We start from the raw sequence: 21354 nt of genomic DNA on the forward strand, positions 1-21354 counted from the left end.
AGGAGCTTTGGAAATTCACTCACTGTTTATCAGGAATTAAGTGTTCTTGGTGATGTACAATTGTTTATGACTTTCGCATTTATTGGACTAGCTTACGGATTCTCTTGAATATCTACTGAATTGGATTAATTGGATTATTTTTTTACCCTTGCTTGAATTTGATCTCTCTATTTACATTTCAAAATGGCTGACCCCTCCCCTTCATATAGGAAGTGCGTGAAAGGGTGTAAAACTCGGCTTCCAAAAGCCTCTGTTGATCCCCATACAATTTGCATTAAATGTAAGGGTAAAATATGTAATTTTGAGGATAGATGTCAAGAATGTTTTGAATTATCCGAGTCAGTGGTTGGTTTATGATCGCTACTCTCATAAATTAGAAAGGGATAGAATCAGACGTAGTTCCTCTCGTTCAAAGGATTTATCATTTTTGAATGTCATTGAACCTAATTCCCTGGTAGTGGTAGATCCTGAACCTCATCCTGTTCCATCTGAACCAACATTGAAAGATATGATGACAACGATCCAGGCTCTTGGTTCAAGGGTGGAATCGCTAGCAGCGGACAGAGACCAAATTTTGTCCGAAGTGAATCTGCTAAAAAGTGGTAATATTAATAGTGCTTTGTTCCATAACTGACATACAAACCACGCTATTTAATAGGGGTATTACTTTCGGCGTAGCTGAAATGACGAGCCATTAAAATTTAACGAGGGTTTACTACCCACACCGCTAGTTAGCGGGGGTAGGGGAGGGTAGCTTGCTTACCCCCTCCCCCCTCACACACACCTTTGTTTGAGCTCACTTTGCTCTCAGCTCGGATGGTAGACGGACGTGTCCTCTCTCATCCTCGCCTCTCTCTTGCCAGCCATTAATGCTTTTTTGCTTTTTCTTCGACAGGTTTGTGTGTGAAGTTGGCCTCTGCAATTATGCGCACCTGTCCTGGATTACCCGACCTCCCTTGCGGGACATTCATGTCGGCAGTCGAGACAGACCCTCACACTCTTTGCCCTTACTGTAGATCTAGGTCAACGGTGTGAAAGTAATAACTAGTGTGGTGAGTGTAGGGAGTGGTCTACCTCCCAGTGGGAGAGGTTTTCTCGGCGACTTAAGAAGAAGTCCAGGCGGGATCTTTCTCCTTCGAAGGTTTCTTTGAAAGGAGAAAAACCCAAGGACACTTCTTCCGTTGCCCAAACCTCCTCCGAAGCTCCCACTCGAGCGGTCTCTTTCGAGAGATCGTCGAGTGGTAGCGTAGACCATGGTTCTGTTTTCCAAACTCGGGGTTCGAGAGATGGCGTTGCCTCCCCTAGCGAGGCAGCTCCACCTCTCCCCCCGGGGGAGGATGTGTCATTAACCAATCTTTTTCAGCTTTGGTCTTCCTTGGGGCTCGAGGGTTAGCAATCCAAGTAAGCATTACTTGACTACATCCGATTGGGTGCCGCTGTCAAGCAATCGCCAACTTTGGCAGAGGTTGATCCTCTGTCAATTGTCGACGTTGTGGTGTCAGAGGTATCTAATGCGGTATCTCCTATTACCTCTGCCTCTTCACATCCCGCAGTAGCTGAAGGCTTAGTTTCTCCCGTTCCTGCTCAACCAACGAGGGAGAAACTAAGTCCAACAGTCTCTCCTGCTGGTGTTTCTTTCCCTCGGGGGAGTTCACTTACAAAGATTCCTCTTCGGAGGACTGCAGAAGGTCAGCTTGCTGATCCAACGGCCCCCACAGGGCGAATCCCTCGCAGGGCTCGCCTTCCTTCACCTGTGGTGAGGAGGCGCCTCTTTGGTTCATCATCTCCGTTGCAGTCCGCCGCAGAGGAGCCTCGTCAGCGTTCACCGACTGCTCCTGCTATGGTCCTGGACCTCTCAGCGGATCGTTCGCGATCCCCTTCGGTGGAAGGTTGTCCTTTCAAAGGACAGGTCGACCTTCCACCCGACAGACCTGCTGACTTGCCGTCACTATTCCTGAGAGCTGATGGTCGCTATGTGCCTACGAAACCTGACTTACATGCTCGTCAGGCATCGAACCCTGTTACGGGGCATCAAGGGCGTATGCGCCATCGCGCGCATACGTCCCTTATGCGCCATGATGGACATGCGCGCCAGGCTTTGCCTGAGGTAGCGCACCACTGCGCGCCATCAACCTCCTGCGTGCCAGCAATCTCCTGCGCGCCAGTAACCTCCTGCGCGTCAGCGCTCGCCAACGCGCCAGCGCACTTCCTCCCGCTAGCGCCCAAGCACAGCGATCTCTCCTGCGCGCCAGCGGTCTTCGGATCTGGGCGCCGTCCAGAAGTCAAAGACTTCTCCTACGCGCCAACTGCTGTCTCCAGCGCGCTAGCGCTCGCCATCGCGCGTCCACGCACAGTCATCCCCTTGCGCCCGCGAGGATTCGCGTCCGCGCCCATTCTCTCCTTCAGCTGAGTACTACCATACTGACGCGCTCCCACACGCACAGGCGCCCGCGCGCCAGGGGTATCTCCCCTGCGCGCGTACGCCCTACGACATCTACTGGGGCGTGTGAACTTTCGCCTGCATGCCCGCGTGTTCAACGACTTGATCCTGCTCGCCCACGCGTGCGCAATCAGTCTCCTGTGCGCTCTCCTGTGTACCCACAGTCTCCCGCGCGCGCTCCTATGCGTCCTCGCAATCGCCCGCGCTCGCTCCTATGCGCCCTCGCAATCGCCCGCGCGCGCTCCTACGCGCCCTCGCAATCGCCCGCGCGCGCACACCAGCAGTCTCCCGCGCGCGACCCCTGGTATTCTCCATCGCGCGAGCACCATTACGTGCCCCCGCGCGAGTGTCAATACCCTCCCGCGCGTGAGACTGCTGGACAACGCACGGCAAGGTCGCCATCGCCGCATTCCCCTCCCCGCAAGCGCATAACAGCGCGCACTGCGGCAGAAGGGAAGCATCCAGAAAGGTCCAGGATCTCTTCTTCCTTTCAGGCGAACCCCCCTATGGAAACTCCTCTCAGGGATCCGTCGATCCCTGTCCCTCCAGAGGGAGTGTCTGACAGGGCTGCTGTCAGTCAACAGCCATGGTTCGGTCCGCTAATTAGAGCAGTTGTGTAGGCTTTCAAGCCTGTTCTCTCTGTTGGGGCACAGATCCTTGGCTGTCTCTACCCCTCTGAAGAGAAAAAGAGGAGTTCTGGACGCGGTGACTTCTCCGAGAGCTAAGTTGACTCCTCGCAGGCCTTCGAGGCAGGTTCCTTCACGCCCCCAGACTTTTTCTCCTTCCCTGTCGGAGGAGGACTTCTCATCCTCGGGAGTCACGTGAGGTGGGACGTTCCCCCATCGCACCAATTAGGGAAACCCCACCTTGCGTTGAAAAGTCTTCCCGGGTAGGTGCTGAAAAGAACTTGCCACCGTCTATGTTAGAGTCCTACATCCTTCGCAGGAAGGAGTCGAAGGACTCGAAGACGGTACGTCCGCGAATCTCCCCAAGAAGAGCCTTTGGGGACAGGCAACTTCGCTGCATCCTACATCCTTCCTAGGAAGGAGTCAAAGGACTCGAAGACGGTACGTCCGCGAATCTCCCCAAGAAGAGCCTTTGGGGACAGGAGACTTCGCTGCAAGTTCAACATCCGGAGGAGAACTACAAGAGTCAGAGCATGCATTTTGGCAGGTGCTGACTCTTATGAGGGCTCTCAATGGGTTTGCCGACCCAGAGACCCTCCCTCGAGAGGGCAAAGACACGGTCTTGGACCGCGTATTTGGCACTCAAAAACCTTTTAAGGCCAGTGCAGCCTAAGGATGTGGAACAGGCCGCTGAGAGGTTGAGGAAGTCCCACCAAGACTCCCTCCTGCAAAGGGCTTTGACATCCAAGCCCTATAAGCCTCCAGCACTCCAGCAGTCCTGTCCGACCAAGACCACAAAACCGACGGCAGCAGTGAAGAAAGTGGTGTCTAAGGCCTTTCCTGTCAAGGACAGGAAAGGTAAAAAGTTCTCCAGAGGAGGTAAGAATCCTAGAGGGAGCAGTCGAGGCCGCAAACGCTAGGATTGGCAGTTCCCCTGCATGTCCACCAGTGGGGGTATGCCTACAAAGTTGCGCAGACAGGTGGCAGCAACTCGGGGCCGATTCCTGGACGATTTCCGTAATCAGTCAGGGATATCGCGTCCCGTTCACAACATCTCTACCTCCCCTGACGACGAATCCAGTGTCATTGAGCTCCCTTGCCATGGGATCAACAAAGGGGCAAGCCCTTTGGGCAGAAGTCCAGACCCTGTTGAAGAAGGGCGCTCTCCAAGAGGTCCTCTACGGATCAACAGGCTTCTTCAATCAACTCTTTCTTGTAAAGAAGGCGTCTGGAGGCTGGAGACCAGTCATCGACCTCTCGGCTCTGAACAAATTTGTCAAACAAACTCCGTTCAGCATGGAGACGGCAGACACGGTCAGACTAGCAGTGAGACCGCAAGACTTCATGTGTACACTGGACCTGAAGGACGCGTACTTCCAGATCCCAGTCCATCCGTCTTCAAGGAAGTACTTGATATTCAGCCTAGACAATAAGGAGTACCAGTTCAAGGTGCTGTGTTTCGGTCTCTCCACAGCACTGCAGGTTTTCACCAGAGTGTTCACCCTAATATCGTCGTGGGCACACAGGATCGGCATCCATTTCCTCCGATATCTGGACGACTAGCTGATCCTAGCAGACTTGGTGTCATCCTTTCTTCAACGCTGGGACAAACTTCTGAGACTTTGCCAAGATCTGGGGATCATGGTAAATCTTGAGAAGTCCTCTCTGCTTCCCACTCAAGGACTGATATATCTAAGCATTGTTATAGACACTAATCTCCACAAAGCCTTCCCATCAGACGACAGGATAGCAACGCTGAGGAAGGTCGCAAGCCCTTTTCTCAGACGAGAAGAACTTCCAGCCCAATCATGTTTACGTCTCCTCGGTCACCCTTCTTCTTTGGCTCGTCTAGTTCCCAACAGTCGCCTCAGGATGAGATCCCTCCAGTGGCGACTCAGGTCCCGGTGGATTCAAGGTTACGATTCCCCGGACATCATGATCCCTATGGGACCTGCGGAACGGACGAACCTCCAGTGGTGGGTGATAGACGAGAACCTACGAAGAGGAGTGGATCTTCTCGTCCTCCCCCCGGATTTGATGCTGTTTTCGGACGCCTCAAAGAAAGGGTGGGGGGCCCACGTACTGCACCACACAACCTCAGGCCTGTGGTCAGAATCAGAAAAGTGCCTCCATATAAATCTTCTAAAGATTAAGCCCATCTTTCTGGCCCTTCAACAGTTCCAACAGTACCTGGCGAGTCACTCTGTGGTGGTGATGAGCGACAACACCACAGTAGTGGATTACATCAACAAACAGGGAGGTACCTTTTCAAAGCAGCCATCCCATCTTGCAGTAGAGATGCTGAGATGGGCCGAAGTCCACTCGATTCTGCTATCGGCACGTTTCATTCCAGGCAAGAATAATGTGCTCGCCGACAGTCTGAGCAGAGCGTCTCAGATAGTAGCCAACAAAGTCCTGACTTTGTAGGGTTCTCCGACTGTGGATCTGTTCTCAACAGCTCTGAACTTCAAGCTTCCGCTGTACTGCTCCCTAGTCCCAGACCCCAAGGTTCTCTGACAAGATGCCTTCCAACAACGGTGGGACAACATCGACGTTTACGCCTTTTCCCCGTTCTGTCTGATGAGGAGGGTGCTCAACAAGACCAGAACATGGTCAATCTTTCGATGACCCTCATAGCTCCGCTATGGCATCACGCGGAATGGTTTCCGAACCTTCTGCAACTGCTAACGGAGCTACCGAGAGAGCTCCCTCCACAGCACAATCTACTCAGACACCCACATTCCAACATCTTCCACAAAGCCTTAGCTTCGCTATGACTTCACGCCTGGAGACTATCTAGCATCTCCTCGCTGAGAGAGGATTTTCGCAACAAGTTGCGGTCAGGATGTCTGGACATCTGCGAAAGTCATCTGCAGCAGTCTACCAGGCAAAGTGGAAAGTCTTCTGTGGTAGGTGTTGTGGAAGGGGTATCTCTCCACTCGATGCCACTATTACAACAATAGCGGAGTTCCTCGTGTATTTTTTGGAAGAAATGCGCCTTTCAGTCTCGGCAGTGAAAGACTATCGCTCAGCCTTAAGTCTAGCCTTCAGGCTGAAAGGAATGGACATTTCTTCTTCGCTGGAACTTTCCGTATTCATACGAAGTTATGAACTTACCTGCCCTCAGTCGGAAGTGAGACCTCCTCCATGGAACGTGGTTCGAGTTCTCAGGTCTCTTAAGAGACCTCCCAATGAACCATTACGCCAGGCTTCAGATCGCCACCTAACCTGGAAGACGGTGTTCCTACTAGCTTTGGCTTCGGCCAAGCGTGTTAGCGAACTTCACGGTCTCTCATATGACATCGCCCATCCAAAGGGATGGGGGGAGGTAACATTCAGATTCGTCCCTGAGTTCATTACTAAGACTCAGAATCCTGGAGTAGCGGATCCTCGATTTGACTCCTTCTAGATTTCTAGTCTCCATTCTTTAACAGATGACCCAGACCATCTCCTACTATGCCCAGTAAGGAGTTTGAGGCTATATCTTAAAAGAACAGTTGCAGTTCGTCCTCATGTGCCAGCCTTATTCGTTAGCACAGGGAGGACTAAGAGGGTCACCAAGAACACCATCTCGGCATGGATTCGTAGGGTGATTCATCTGTCCCTGAATCCAGATCCTCTTCCGTCACGTCGCCCTAGAGCACATGATGTCAGGGGCGTAGCTACGTCCCTGGCCTTCAAAAAGAATTTTTCAGTGACGCAGGTCCTTCAAGGTGGAGTGTGGAAGCGTCGGACAACCTTCACAGCCCACTACCTGCAAGACGTGACCCACAGGAGGCTCGATACATTCTCTATCGGCCCTGTGGTGGCTGCACAACAGCTGGTTTAAAACCTCAAGCTCCTTATTGGACAAGTAGCAGAAGGTTGAGGGCATTGTTACCCGGTTTTAGTCTGCATGAATGAAAAGGTTTGACTGGCCCTTATTCTTTTCTTCATCATCCCCTCTCTTGGGGAAAGCATCATCCTGGGTTCTCTGCATAGCTGACTTCAAACTACTGCAGGTAAACCATGTTTCCTTGTATTTGTAGTATTAAGTTAATACTGTCACGTCCCCATACCCTGACGAGGTGGTATTGGGAGAGTCCTAGTCTACAAGTTTCCATCTAAAGAACTTCAGATCAACTTCCTAGGACGAGTCACACTTCGTTATGCCTTCACACACAGCTTGCATAGGCCGCAGTCCTTGCGTAGCAAGGTTCTAGCTAGGTGCAGGGACTCCTTATTTCTTGGGTGCTGACACACTCAAATAATGAGCCCCCGGTCAAAGCCAAAAAGCCAGTACTGGCTGGGACGTCCACCCTTCCTAATGGATGAGTCACCCTTATTAAATAGCGTGGTTTGTATGTCAGTTACGAAACAAATGACAAATTCGTAGATAATTTGTATTTTTCCTAACTATACAAACCTTAGCTATTTATCCAAACTTGCCCGCCAGCCCTATCCCCCTTGAAGTCCTACCTTCAAGCAAAGTGAGCTCAAGCACAGGTGTGTGTGAGGGGGGAGTAGCAAGGTACCCTCCCCTACCCCCGCTAACTAGCGGTGTGGGTAGTAAACCCTTGTTAAATTTTAATGGCTCGTCATTTCAGCTACGCCAAAAGTAATACCCCTATTAAATAGCTAAGGTTTGTATAATTAGGAAAAATACAAATTATCTACGAATTTGTCATATTTACCCCTTCCATTAGAACCCTCATTCAGGAGGAAGGTAGCGATACGGTGGCTAGTGCCGCCACTCTTACATCGCCCTTCACTCCCTGCTTTCTCTCTCTAATGGCTAGTGCCATCAGCTACTAACCTTGCCGGCAAGATGCAGGCTAGGCTCGTGGTCCGACAACCGTTAATTCACTGTCACTTCTGACTCTGCCGGCGAGAGCCAGCAGTGTCGGTTCTCTGGCCACTACTCAGTCACATTGAATGATGGCTGGGATAGTGTGCCGGTAGTCGGTGACCCGCCGGCGTCCGGTGGTTGCCGGTTAGCCGGCGGGCTGCCGGCTATATGCAAGATCAATTTTGTGTCAGTCGAATTAAGCCTGAGGTACTAGCCTTGCCGGCAGCAACTATTGTATATGAATATACAGTAGTAAGTACATCTGTAGTATAGAGCATACTGCAGACAGAAAACTGTGGTATATAATTATAACGTTGTAAAATTTTCCAACATACTCTGTGTGTCCAGGCGCAGTCTATTGTTGAGACCTTATAGAATTGGGTAAGGAATTCCATTTTCTTTACACTGATAGATGATCAGTTGATTTGACCATCATTATTAACTCTTTTAGAAGTAGGTGTTGTTTTCACTACTTTATCTTTATAGGTTAGAACTTTCCATTGGGCCTCCTATTGAGGATACCCTAGAATTAATATTGAGGGAGGTCACAGCAATTGGCTGGGCGGGAACCACATGTATGTGTCTTTCCTATTTCATTTCTAGCTTACCTATCCTAAGCTATATGCAATAAAATAAAATGGAAATTGTTATTATAATACTTATTATAATATTTATTAGTCTAGTGAGATAGACTACATTATACTCATTTTATTTTCCTCTCCTTACAGGAGGACTATGTCAAGTGCGATAGCGTTTTCTGCAATGTTCGCCGCAGGAACTTCTATGGCCATCTGGAGTGTAGGACACACTCCTGCTGTTCCATCACCAAGGGACCTCTCAAATACTGGGACCCACGGGTATGTACAGTATGTAAGGACCTGACGTGTGAGGCTTTTGAAAATCCCAAGACAGCGGAGTCAAGGGATGCAGCTCGGGATAAGATACGCAAATGGGTTCGTGGTTTTCAAAAGAATTCCACGAGGCCTTACCTCCCTAGCGAGCGTATGAGAGCCCTTCTATCTTCTATTTCCCAAAGCATCTGCGGATGCTGTGATTCCTCAGCCTCACCCTGAGATCCCTTGTATCCAGATCTCTTCTGACACGGATGTCTCTGATGCAATGAAGGACATCCATCTAGATGAGCGGATGTCAAAGGACACCAAAAAGGACCTTCTGGCGGAAGGTCGAGAAGAGGAGTCAACGTTGGCTCCTGAGACGGAAGAGGAGGAAGGCGAAACAGTCTCTGTTTCATCGGTTCCTGCCCCAGAACCTGTACCCTCTACGTCCTCCGCTCCTGAACCTGGGAGGTTAGACGACACCCTGGCTGCCATCAAAGCGATGATGGAAATGTATGAGAAGAAGAGCGAGCAAAGGGAAGCTGAATTCAGGAAGGAAATTCTTCAAATTACAGCGGCCCATGGGTCTCAACGGAGACTCGGTGTTAAAGAACTTCCCTCGTGTTCCGAGGTAAACCCATGCAAGCATGCTGAGTACATGTCCATAACAACTGGTAAGATTTGTATTTCAGAGAAGCTGGGAGCAGCAGTACCTATTGAGGAAGTCGAGTTCTGGCCCAGCTTTGAGTCCTATCCAGACTGCTTTGTTCGTCTAAGGACGGAACCGGTATCCAAGGAGGAGACAGAGCCTAAGGAGGTCATAGTGCTTGACCATTTGAAGGCTCAGGCTTTGCTAGCCAGCAGCCTGAAGGACAAGGGCTTCACCAATTCCAAGGTGCCGGCCCTGAGCAAGAAGCATCCCTCTTTTCTTGCTCCTACAACTATGGTTTTCCCCTTTGCGGAAAAATCATTCAGGGCGGTGGTTAAGGCAGTAGAAGCAGGGAAACCTTGCCCTACACTAGAAGAGTGTAGGCCCCTTTCTGTAGACTTGCCATCTGATGACAAAGACTGGAAGGATATTCAACTTACCTTCTCAGTCGGGAAGTTGGAGGCTGATATCACTGGATGTCAGTTCAACGAAAACCTTCCCAAGTTGTCTAAGTTCTTCCTACGCAGGGAACAAGATACAAAGGAGAGGTGTCCATGGAGGCAATGGCCAGTGAGCAAAGAACCCCAGATATGTTCATGGTCATGGCCAAGGCACACTTGGCAATCATAACGAAAGATTTCTACAGCTTCGTTAGGGCAAGAAGGGCTTGTAGAGAGTTCGTGTTTGCTTCGGCTGCGGTTAAACACGACCCCAGGAAGTTGATATCTTTCAATATCTAGGGGAAAGATCTGTTCCCAAACGATCTGGTTAAGGAAATAGTCGACAAGGCCACCACGGAGAATAGAAATCTTCTCCAGAAGTGGGGCATGTAGGCCAAAAGGAAGTCTTCTCCGGATGAGGGTCCCCAACCGAAGAGAAAGACAAAAAGGCCAAGAGTGCCAACTCGCCCTGCTAGACATCAACTTCCCGCGACCGCAGTGCCACAGATGCTAGCACAGCCCCAACCCACCTACCAGTTAGTGCCCCAGCAGATGGTGACTCAGTCACCAGTCTTTACTCCTGCCTATGAGAGGCAGACCACTACCTTTTGCCCTAAAGGTAGGAGGTCAGGTAGAGATTCCTCTAGAAACCCCTCTAGAGGAAGAGGGGGTAGGGGAGCAAGCAGTTGAGGAGGCAAGCCCTCCGGAAACCAGAGGCAATGAGATGCTTCCGGTAGGAGGAAAACTCCGAATATTCCAGGATTGCTGGACCTTCGATCCCCGGGCCCACAGCGTAATCAAGAATGGACTGGGTTGGAGCTGGAAGACAGCTCCACCAACATTTCCTCAGTTCTTCCAACACTCCACCCCTGTTCTGGAAGAATATACCCTAGAGCTCTTGAGCAAACGGGTGATAAAGAGGGCGAAGTCCATCAAATTCCAAGGAAGGCTTTTCTGTGTTCCAAAGAAGGACTCACAAACTCAGAGTCATTCTGGATTTGTCGCCACTCAACAAGTTTATCGAGAACGACAAGTTCAAGATGCTGACCCTTCAACACATAAGGGTCCTGTTGCCCAAAAGGGCATACACAGTCTCCATAGACATGGCAGATGCTTATTGGCATATTCTGATCAATCGCCCACTCTCCTCCTACCTAGGATTCAGCATACAAAAAAGAAAGTATATTTTCAGAGCCATGCCCTTCGGACTAAACATAGCCCCAAGGATCTTCACGAAGCTTGCAGAAGCAGTTGTTCAACAACTACGCCTACAGGGTGTCCAGGTAGTATCATATGGACGATTGGCTGGTGTGGGCAGTATCCGAAGCGGATTGCTTGCAAGCATCCAAAAAAGTGATCCAGTCCCTGGAACATCTGGAATTCAAGATCAACACCAAAAAATCTTGACTATCTCCAGCTCAGAAGTTCCAGTGGCTAGGCATACATTGGTATCTTCAGTCTCATCGTCTCTCCATTCCATTAAAAAAGAGGAGAGAGATAGCGGGATCTGTCAGGAGACCTCTAAAATCCGACTGAATTTCAAGACGCCAATAGGAGAGAGTGCTTGGCTCCCTCCAGTTAGCATCAGTGACAGACCTAGTGCTAAGAGCACAGCTAAAAGATGCATCAGGAGTCTGGAGAAGATACGCATCAAACGCTCGAAGAGATCTAAGAAGACCACTATACCGATTCGACTACGATCACTTCTCAAGCCATTGTCGGAGGCCGGAAAGCTCAAGAGGTCAATACCTCTACAACCTCCTCCACCCTCAGTAGTCATCCACACGGACGCATCATTGGAAGGATGGGGGGTCACTCCCATCAATGCAAAGTGCAAGGAACTTGGTCCTCTCTGTTCAGGACCTTTCATATCAACATTCTGGAAGCCATGGCAGTCTTCCTTACATTGAAGAAATTCTGGACAACGAGGTGGTAATGAGATATCTGAATCGCCAAGGCTCGAGATCGCCTCAACTCAACCAAGTGATGTTGGCCATCGTCCGATTAGCGGAAAAGAAGAAATGGCACTTGTCAGCAGTTCACCTTCAAGGGTTCCGCAATGTGACAGCGAACGCTCTATCCAGGATAGCTCCGATAGAGTCAAAATCATTCTCCTTCATCTTGCATCAAGTCCCGGAACTGCAGATCGATCTCTTTGCAACGAGTGACAACAAGAAACTTCCTCGATACGTGGCCCCATATGAAGACCCTCTAGCGAAAGCAGTGGACGCCATGTCCCTGGACTGGATCAAATGGACCAGGATTTACCTGTTCCCTCCACCCAACCTGCTGATGAAGGTCCTCAACAAGCTGAGATCTTTTCAGGGAACAGCAGCCCTAGTGGCTCCCAAGTGGCCCTGGAGCAACTGGTTCCCCTTGATTTTGGAATTACAGCCGAGGCTGATCCCTCTGCCAGACCCAATTCTGTCTCAACAAGTTCAGAAGTCGACTGTCTTCGCTCCATTACAAAAAACCCGAGACCTTCATCTCATGATTTTCTCTCCCTAGCAGTAAAGAAAAGTTTTGGGATCTCGAAGGAAAGTATTGACTTCTTAGAGGAATATAAGTCAAAATCTACAAAAAGACAATACGAGTCATCTTGGAAGAAATGGGTGGCTTTTGTCAAGGCAAGGAATCCAAAGGAAATCTCGATGGATTTCTGTTTGTCTTTCTTTATTCTCCTTCATTAACAAGGTTTAGCAGCCAACATGATAACTACGTGTAAATTGGCCTCGACAAGACCTTTGCTTTATGCTTTCCAGATAGACTTGTCTAATGAAATTTTTAACAAAATTCCTAAAGCCTGTGCCAGACTTAGACCTGCAGCACCTCCAAGGCCTATCTCGTGGTCTGTGGATAAGGTGCTACATTTTGCCTCATGTTTGGACAATGAGGCTTGCCCTTTGAAAGATTTGACTCAGAAAGTTGTTTTCTTGTTTGCTCTAGCCTCAGGGGCTAGAGTTAATGAGATAGTGGCCTTGTCTAGTTAGGAAGGCCATATTCAGTTTGCTGAAACGGGTGAGCTAAATCTCTTTCCTGACCCAACGTTTCTTGCCAAGAATGAGCTACCCGCTAAGAGGTGGGGTCCCTGGAGAATCTGCCCTCTGAAGGAAGATGTCTCGCTGTGTGCAATGGAGTGTCTAAAGGTCTATCTACTCAGAACTTCAGACTTCAGGGGAAGACAGCTCTTTAAAGGAGACACATCGGGCTCGAACTTATCCTTGAAACAACAAAGGGCGAAGATCACCTACTTTATTCGCAGAGCGGATCCTGACAGTACACCCGCAGGTCATGATCCTAGGAAGGTTGCTTCTTCGTTGAATTTCTTCCAGCTTATGGGCTTCGAGAGTCTTCCCTCATTTACTGGAAGGAAGTCATCAAGGGTGTTCTTTAAACCCTCTGCAAAGCAAATGCAAGAACTTGAGCGTTTCGTGGTAGCGGCAGGTAGTGTGCTAAAACCTGTCACTTAGTGCAGCGAGGAACAGTGAATTATGTGGGACTGTGATTCTAAAGGGTGTGCATGTTGGCACTTCATGGTGCAACATGGTAAGTGAAATGTCATCATGGTGACATTATGGACTGTTCCAGTATACCAAGGTGATGAAACATAGACTGCACACTAGTGCCATGTGTTTCTTACAAAAGTGTAAATAGACAGATTTCTCAGAAAGACAGTAAAAATTTACAAAAAATTTTCATGTGATGTGGCAAAATTTTGTTTTCAGGTTAAACAAGCATTTCTGATTTATTTTGTCTTGTCTATGTTATGGAATTGAATTTCACTTTCATTTTTTATGTTGTTATAAATACATGCTGAACTTTATTTATTGCTTGACAATAAATGATTAATTGTTTTGTGTGTCTTATTTTGCCCTAAACATTTTAATAAAGTTATGTGAGAGCATTTATTTCAACCCTTTTTATTCTAAAAAAAAAAAAAAAAATTGAGCAAAGGTAGTAAGTTTGTTCCTACATTTATACAAACCTTACTAGCTATAAGTAACTTGTTCCAATACTAGATACAACTGTGGCTATTGAAATACAGTGAGACCTGCATGTCTCTTTTGAATGCTAGGTTGGTTATATGAAATATACAACTTCGAGACTTTTTCCTGAGTCTAGATCGACTCTTCCCTGTACGGGGCAGGAAGCACTAACATAGTATATGATTAGAAGAAATGACATATAACGGTAATGTCATAGGTCTCTTAGGTCTGAAGGACCAAGGAAATATTGTCTTGAAGTCTAAGGCACAACTGGGAAATCCACGATACATTAATGCTCTGGTAAACTTCCATCAGGATGACATGAACTGAGCCCAAAAAACGGAAATCTATTTTTGGGTGAGATAGCCATGTCGTCCTGATGGACCCGCCCTCCTTTCTTTGAAAGGCCTAGGCAGGATCTCTCCCGATATTAATATATCTAGAAGTACCTACTTAATGCTACAAGGAATAAAGATGGCTGACTATTATGGCGCCATCTGAGTACTCAAACAGTAACGGAGGAGAATTTTATAACGACTCCTCTTTCATTTTGCCACTTTTCCCCTCGAAGCGTAAACACTATGCGGGGTGCAAATTGCTATGTGTCGTGTCAAAAATACGTCCCCTGATATTATGCGATATCCTAAAAGAAAACTTTAAGGATATTTTTGCCTGGAGTTAGAATTCTAGAGACCTTAAGTTAAATTCTCTGGGAATATCACTGTAGTCAAATATACCCTGGGAAGCTACTTAAAGGAACCTTCCATCAGGACGACATGACTATCTCACCCAAAAATAGATTTTTCGCTTCGCTCAAAATCCGTTAATTTACAGGTATTAAGAGTTAGTTTAATGTATTTGGCAGTACAGTATTTCATTGTGGTTATACTGTAGCTTTATCATAAGATTTAATGTGGTGTTTTGTAGGGTTTGGAATGAATTAGGCGATTTACATGTAAAATGTGACTCAGAACACGAAAAAATCACATTTCGAAAGCCACTCCAGAACAAAGTAACTTAGTGCTGTGAGGCATTACTGTACTGGTCTCAACATCACCTTTCCCTGGGAAGTCCTGCTGCAATTGCAAAGTGACGGTTGTTTACTAGTGTTGGTGTGAGCAGGGTGGTTGGTCTACCCCGCTACCCCCTCCAGTAACTAGCGGAGGGTAGATACACCTCACAAGAGCTTTAACGACTTGTTGCAGCTATCGCCTAAATTATGCTCATACGTAAAGAGCCTCAGGTTTGTATAGTTAGGAAAAATACAAATTATTCCAAATTTGATATATTGTAGCATTAATGTTGTCTGTTCATATTAACCTAGGTCAGACTATATTCTAGTTTGGGCTTAAAGATAGCAAACTTACATTTTCATTATATGTTCTCTTAGAAATTCTGTATGAATTATCTTGTAGGCTGAATTATTTTGTAGGCTACTGTATAGTTGGAATGACTGCATTAAGTCTAGATAGAATAGAATATTTAAGTACTGTCAATAGTTCTTTTATAGCCTAATTCCTGTAAACTTTTTCAGGAAAAAGAAAGGTCTCTGAATTGGAGGATGATATTGCTCATAAAGAAAAAGAAACAGTGGTAGCTGAAGTTTCCATTCCTTTTAAGAAGAAAAAGGAGAAGAAAAGTAAGAAAAATCAATTACTTGATGGTGATAGAAATGTTCAACAAATCTCCACATCCAATGAAGTTGACATAGAGACAGAAAAAAAGGACACCAGACCTAATGAGGCTGCAAATAACAATCACAAAACCTTGATGGCAAATGACGGTAATACAACTCAAAGAGTTAAGAAAAAGAAGAAGAAGAAGAAAAATGTGTCAGATGATCCAGATTCTACTGAGGGTTAGTTTTTCTTAGAATGAACTTTAATCTGTAAAATTTGATCAATGCATTGTCAAAATAAGATCATGAATAATGAGGTATGTGTTGAAAACAATATTTGTTCTGTCACTCCGTACAAGCCCTCGCTGTTTATAGTGGATATTACTTTTGGCAATGCTGAAAGATGAGCCATAAGATTTCAGTGAGAGATAAATACCCCAACCGCTAGTTAGGAGTAGGCGGGGGTGTCTGGTTACCCCTCTCACTCACACACCTGGGCTGAGCACTCACTTTGCTTTTGGCTCGGTAGTGTGGATGTTGCCGCTTTCTCCCGCCTTAAACCTGATTCGCCATTTGATTGTTTTATAATTAATTCTGTATTTGTTCGGTAACTGGAATACAAACCACGCTATTTATTAGGGGTTATACTTTTGGCGGAGCTGAAATGACGAGCCATTAAAATTCATCGAGGGTTAACTACCCACACCGCTAGTTAGCAGGGGTAGGGGGCTTAGCTTGCTACCACTCCCATTCACACACCTGTGATTTAGTCACTTTGCTTTTGGCTCGGATCGAGAGCGGTTGTTTCCTCTCTCCCTCCTCGCGTATTCTGGACTGCCATTAATTTTTGTCTTTTAACTTACTTTTTCTTATACTGTACTTGTATATATATAAAAACATTCTTAATGTTTATGTATATATGTGTGTTTAGAAATGGTGATAAGTTTCCTTTTTAGTGTTTGTACTGTGTGTGTGATACATATACGATTAGCAAGGCCAGCATAGTTCCACTTCGTGGGGAACGACCTCTCCCTCTGGTCCATCGGTCTTCCCGTCGGCATATAACCGTTAACTTGGCCGCCGCAGGGGAATCGTCATCGCCTGGACCCTCTTCGTTCAACTATTGTCTTCGGCTTTTCCTTTTTCCTACGGGAAACATGGATTTCTGAGTGAAGGAAATGTGGCCTCTCAAAGATTGACTAGGGTCTTCCTCTTCTCGAGGTCGTTCACTTTTACAACAACAGTGTACTATTGGGGAAGCTCCTTTCCTGTGCGCGGGTTAGGTTGCTCTTCCATTTGTTTGTCTCAATTATTTTTAGTAAAATTATAATTGTATTTTAACTTTTCAGCTTTTCTCCGTGGGGAACACTTCCCTTCGGAGGATCAGTGGTTCTCACTATTAGTGAATATTCTTAGCTGATTTAAATAATTGTAATTCTGTTTTTATGAATAGAACTTACCTGGCAGTTATATTTCCACGTTTAAGGCGACCTTCATATAAGACGAGGTACAAAATTTGAGCAAATTTTTATGAATTTATCTCATATCGGTAGTATAAGATGACTGCTCAATCATAAAACCATCTGTGTATAGCCTAGGCTAGCTTTTGCAACACCAGATATCTTATGAAATATAGGTTATGTAAAGATGGTGATATTGCTTACTGTATCCTTATAAATTAAAAATAAATGAGATAAAAAAACAAATCCTTTATTGTTTTCCTAGAACACACGTCACCTAGCCTGCATTGTTTTTTTTTTACGCTCATCAGCTGCTCACGTACGAAATGCCCGTTCCTCCTCTTTCTTCTTCTTTTATGTTCTTTGCGATTTTGTTATAAAAGCATAGGATAATGTAAAGGTGGAAAGTGTCATAAAATAATTTTAAAAATACGTGATCTCAAATGCCATGGATGGCAGTGAAGACGATTTATTGTACGAATGCGACGACGAAGCCTAAGTCGACTCACCGGAACCGGACTGGAATTCTTACGATGATGGCGTATATGATAAATCTCGTGATATGTTCGAACAGCTTTTCGAAACAGGCAGTGATAACTGTGAGGAGTTTTAGTGGTGTTAGATTTATACATGTCGCAGGTTTGATGTTTAATATTGATTGGAAATAAAGTTTTACAAATTTTTAGGTTTTAAATGCAATACTGTAATGTACCGTAATTTTTATTGAGAAATAAAGATTGTACCGTTTGTAATCCAAAATTGTTTTGTTCCGTAACCGAAATACAAACCACGCTATTTACATTGGGTTTACCTTTTAGCGCAGCTGAAATGACGAGCCAATAGTTTTAACTAGGGTTAATTACCCCCGCGCTAGTTAGCGAGGGGTAGGGGAAGGGTAGCTTGCTACTCCTCCCCCCCCCCACACACCGGTGACTTGCTTCACTTCACTTTTGGCTCGGCGATGAACAGACGTGTCTGTCCATCGTCCTCGTTGACAGCCTTTAATATTTTTTCTGCTTTTTCTTTACTACAGCTTGTGTGTGTTTGAAGTTGACTACCTATTATTATTATCTTTACTATGCGTACGTGCCCTGGTATTGCCGGCCGCCCTTGTGGGACCTTTATGTCGGCCTTGGATACGGATCCTCACACCCTTTGCCCTCAGTGTCGGGGCCGACGGTGTGACCAGGAAAACATGTGTAGGGAGTGGTCTGCCTCCCAGTGGGAGAGGTTTGGCCGCCGGCGTAAGAAGAACTCCAAGAGAGACCGTTCTCCTTCGGGGGTTGCCTTGAAGGAGGAAGGTTCTCGGGATTCTTCTTTCGCCGCCCAAACCTCCTCCGAAGCTCCCCCTCGTCCGGCTCCTAAGGAGAGTCGGCCGAGTGGTAGCGCAAGCCCTAGTTCTGTTTCCCGACCTTGGGTGGGGGGAGAGGGCGTCGCCTCCCATAGCGGGGCGGTTCCCCCTCCTCCTCCGGGGGAGGTTATTGATAATTTGTTGTCTAATGATGATCTCTTACAGATTTGGGCTTCCCTGGGGCTTAAGGGCTTGCCCTCCAGGGTCGCCTTGATTGACCTTGTCTCGTTGGGGGCCGCCGTTAAGCAGTCGCCGGCGGTAGCAGAGGTAGACCCTCTGTCTATCGTCGACGTCGTGGTGGCAGAGGCCTCCGACGGGGCGGGGCAATCCTCTGCAGGTGCAGTTGAGGATGATGGTGCTGACGGCTCTCCTCCCCCTTCCGTACATCCTTCAAAGGGGGAAGTGAGTCCTACGGGCTCTTCTGCTGTTCAGCTTCCCTCTAAGGGAAGTGCCTTGACTGAGACTCCCCTTCGGAGGACTGTTTGTCCTGATGATCTTCCCCGTGGCCGCCTTCGCCGTAAGGCTAACCGTCCGCTGCGTCGCAAGGGCCTCCCTTCCCCTTATAAGGGGGTTAAGAGGTGCCTTTTTGGATCTTCTTCCTCCGAAGGGGTCTCTCCTCGTCGTACTCAGCCTACAGCTCCTGCTCCTTTGGACCTCTCTGCAGACCGTTCTCCAACTCCTGCTAGAACTTCACCTTCTGGGGAACTCGTCACCCGACGGGCAACTGTCCCTTCGGGGCAAAGGGATTCTTCCCTTTCACGTGCAGTGTTAGCGCACAGGCGCTCTCCTGCTCGTCAGCGCTCTCCTACTCGTCAGCGCTTTCCTGCTCGTCAATGCTCTCCTGCTCGTCAGCGCTCACCTGTTCGTGATGTTCCCCCTCCTCGTCAGCGCTCTCCTGAGGACATCCTACATCCTGTGGTTCCTGAAGAGCGCTTAGCGCGCCAGCATTCTTCTGCGCGCCCTTCTGCAGTGTTAGCGCACAGGCGCTCTTCTGAGCGTCAGCGCTCTCCTGTTCGTCAGCACTCTTTTGAGGATCATCGCCCTCCTGCTCGCCAGCGCTCTCCTGTGGTCTCTGACCATCCTGCAGTCCCTGTTGGACACCCTGCGCGCCATCAGTCTCCTGAGCTCTCTCGCGATCCTCATCTTGTGTCTACTCAACATCGTCCGCGTTTTCCAGCGTGTTTCTAAAGCACATGTTCGCCCACGCGCCTATGCTCTTCCTGTTCCTTCACAGGATCTCAAGCGTCGCCCCCTTGCTCGCCAGCGTTCACAGGCGATCCTAGTATCGCCTGTTCGTCAGCGCTCTCCTGCGCGTCAACGATCACCTGTTTATCGGCGATCTCCGGACCGCCCACGTGATTTACAGCCTGCGCGCACGCGTTCTTCAACGCGTCATCGACCAGAGGTTCTGGAAGGAAATGGTTCGCCATGCTAGCTCACCATGGCGCGATCATTCACCTGCGCTTCCTGCGCGCTATCGCTCGCCAACGCGTCACCATGCGACAACGCGCCATCGCTCACCTGCACGTCAGCGTTCGCCAGCTCACCACCGATCACCTGCTGATTTACGTCGCCAGCGACCTTCCTCGCCCACGCGGCAACGCGTTCCCTCGCCATCGCGCCAACGCATTCGTTCGCCGACTCGGGCACGCACTCGTTCACCTGTACACCCTCGCGCCCACTCGCCTGCGCGCCCGCTCGATCATTCGCCTGCGCGCCCGCGCGATCGCTCGCCCGCGCGACCATCGTTCGCGGCGAATTTCGCAGCCAGTGGTAGCAGCAGGAACGCGTGTTCCTAGACAGAGCTCGGGATTGCCTCCATCCAAACGCAGGACTATAGTGCAGGACAGGGAAGACACTGCGGAGAGGTTAGTGCATCATTCTTCGCCCCCTTCTTTTCAGGCAGGTACTGTGGTGTCCACTCCAAAGGATCGCCCGATCCCTTTCCCTCCAGCGAGGATTTCGGACTCTGTGTCCGTGGAGCAACAGACTTGGTTTAGTCCTCTGATGCGGGCGTTAGTGAGGGTAATGAAACCAGCACTCGCCGATCAGGGCAACAAACCAACGGCTGCCTCTCCTACGCTGAAGAGAAAGAGAGGAGTGAACTTCGTGGTGACTTCCCCCAGGGCGAAGTTGGTTCCCAAGAGGTCTGTCGCGAAGCCCCCTTCTCCTGCTCAAGCGTTTTCTCCTTCTCCCGTGGACGAGGCTTTTCCGTCCTCGGGTGAGTCCAGTGAAGAGGTAGTCTTCCCCTCGGCACCAAGGGGGGAGACTTTGCTTCATGGAGGAGAGTCGTCTCGTGAGGAAGGGGCTCCTCGAACCTCTTTGTTGGGGTCCTGTATCCCTCCCAGGAGGGAATCCAAGGACTCCAAGACCGTCCCAAAATCATCTTCGAGGATTCGCCAGGAACCCGAGGCGCCCCGGGGGAACGTCCACGCTTCACCCCAGGAAGAGATTCCGGGGACAGGAGACTTAGCTGCCAGCCTGCAAGGAGGAGATCAGCAGGAATCTGAACATGCCTTCTGGCAGGTCCTGAGCCTGATAAGGCAACTTAACGGGCTTATGGACCCCGTGATCGCCCCCCGTGAAGGCAAGGACACTATCTTGGACGAAGTGTTTGACGTTCAGAAAGCCCCTAAGTCCAGTGCGGCTCTGCCCTGGTCTCGGGGTCTGAAGAGTGCTAGAGCTAGGGCCAACGCTCAGCTCGCGATTCTTGTCTCCTCCATTCGTTCCTGTGCCGGGAACAAGCTCATCCCTCCTCCTCGTCTTCAGCAGAGGAAGTATTTCGAGATCTTGGGTGAGTCCAGCCTCGCTCTTCCTCTCCATCACTCCGTGGAAGAGCTGGCGAAGGGAGTTCCCTTTGAAAAGCTCTCTGCCCGGCAGGTGTCGTTCTCGGCGGCAGAGATCCTTAGCCATGAAAAGGTCGCGAAGTGTGCCATGCAGGCCACTTCGTGGCTGGACTTTTGGCTAGGAACTCAGGGCATCCTATTGCGCTCTGAGGACTTGTCCAAGGAGACCAATAGGAAGGCCCTGGAGACCTTCTTACTCTCGGGCACCCGCTCCATCGAGTTTTTGGCGCATCAGGTTACCACCCTGTGGGCCAACTTGGTGTTGAAGTGGCGC

At 48.6% G+C, this 21354-nt stretch overlaps 1 protein-coding gene across 1 annotated transcript in view; it reads left to right on the forward strand.

Moving 5' to 3' along the window:
- The window catches only part of LOC137660321 (uncharacterized), a 275741-nt gene that overhangs the window by 27206 nt on the left and 227181 nt on the right, over nt 1-21354 (forward strand). The window contains exon 2 of the mRNA XM_068395140.1: nt 15340-15663. Coding sequence (XP_068251241.1) covers nt 15340-15663 — 324 coding nt within the window. The remainder of the gene's footprint in view (nt 1-15339; nt 15664-21354) is intronic.

The sequence above is a fragment of the Palaemon carinicauda genome, chromosome 20 (assembly GCF_036898095.1).
Source record: "Palaemon carinicauda isolate YSFRI2023 chromosome 20, ASM3689809v2, whole genome shotgun sequence".
NCBI lineage: Eukaryota > Metazoa > Arthropoda > Malacostraca > Decapoda > Palaemonidae > Palaemon > Palaemon carinicauda.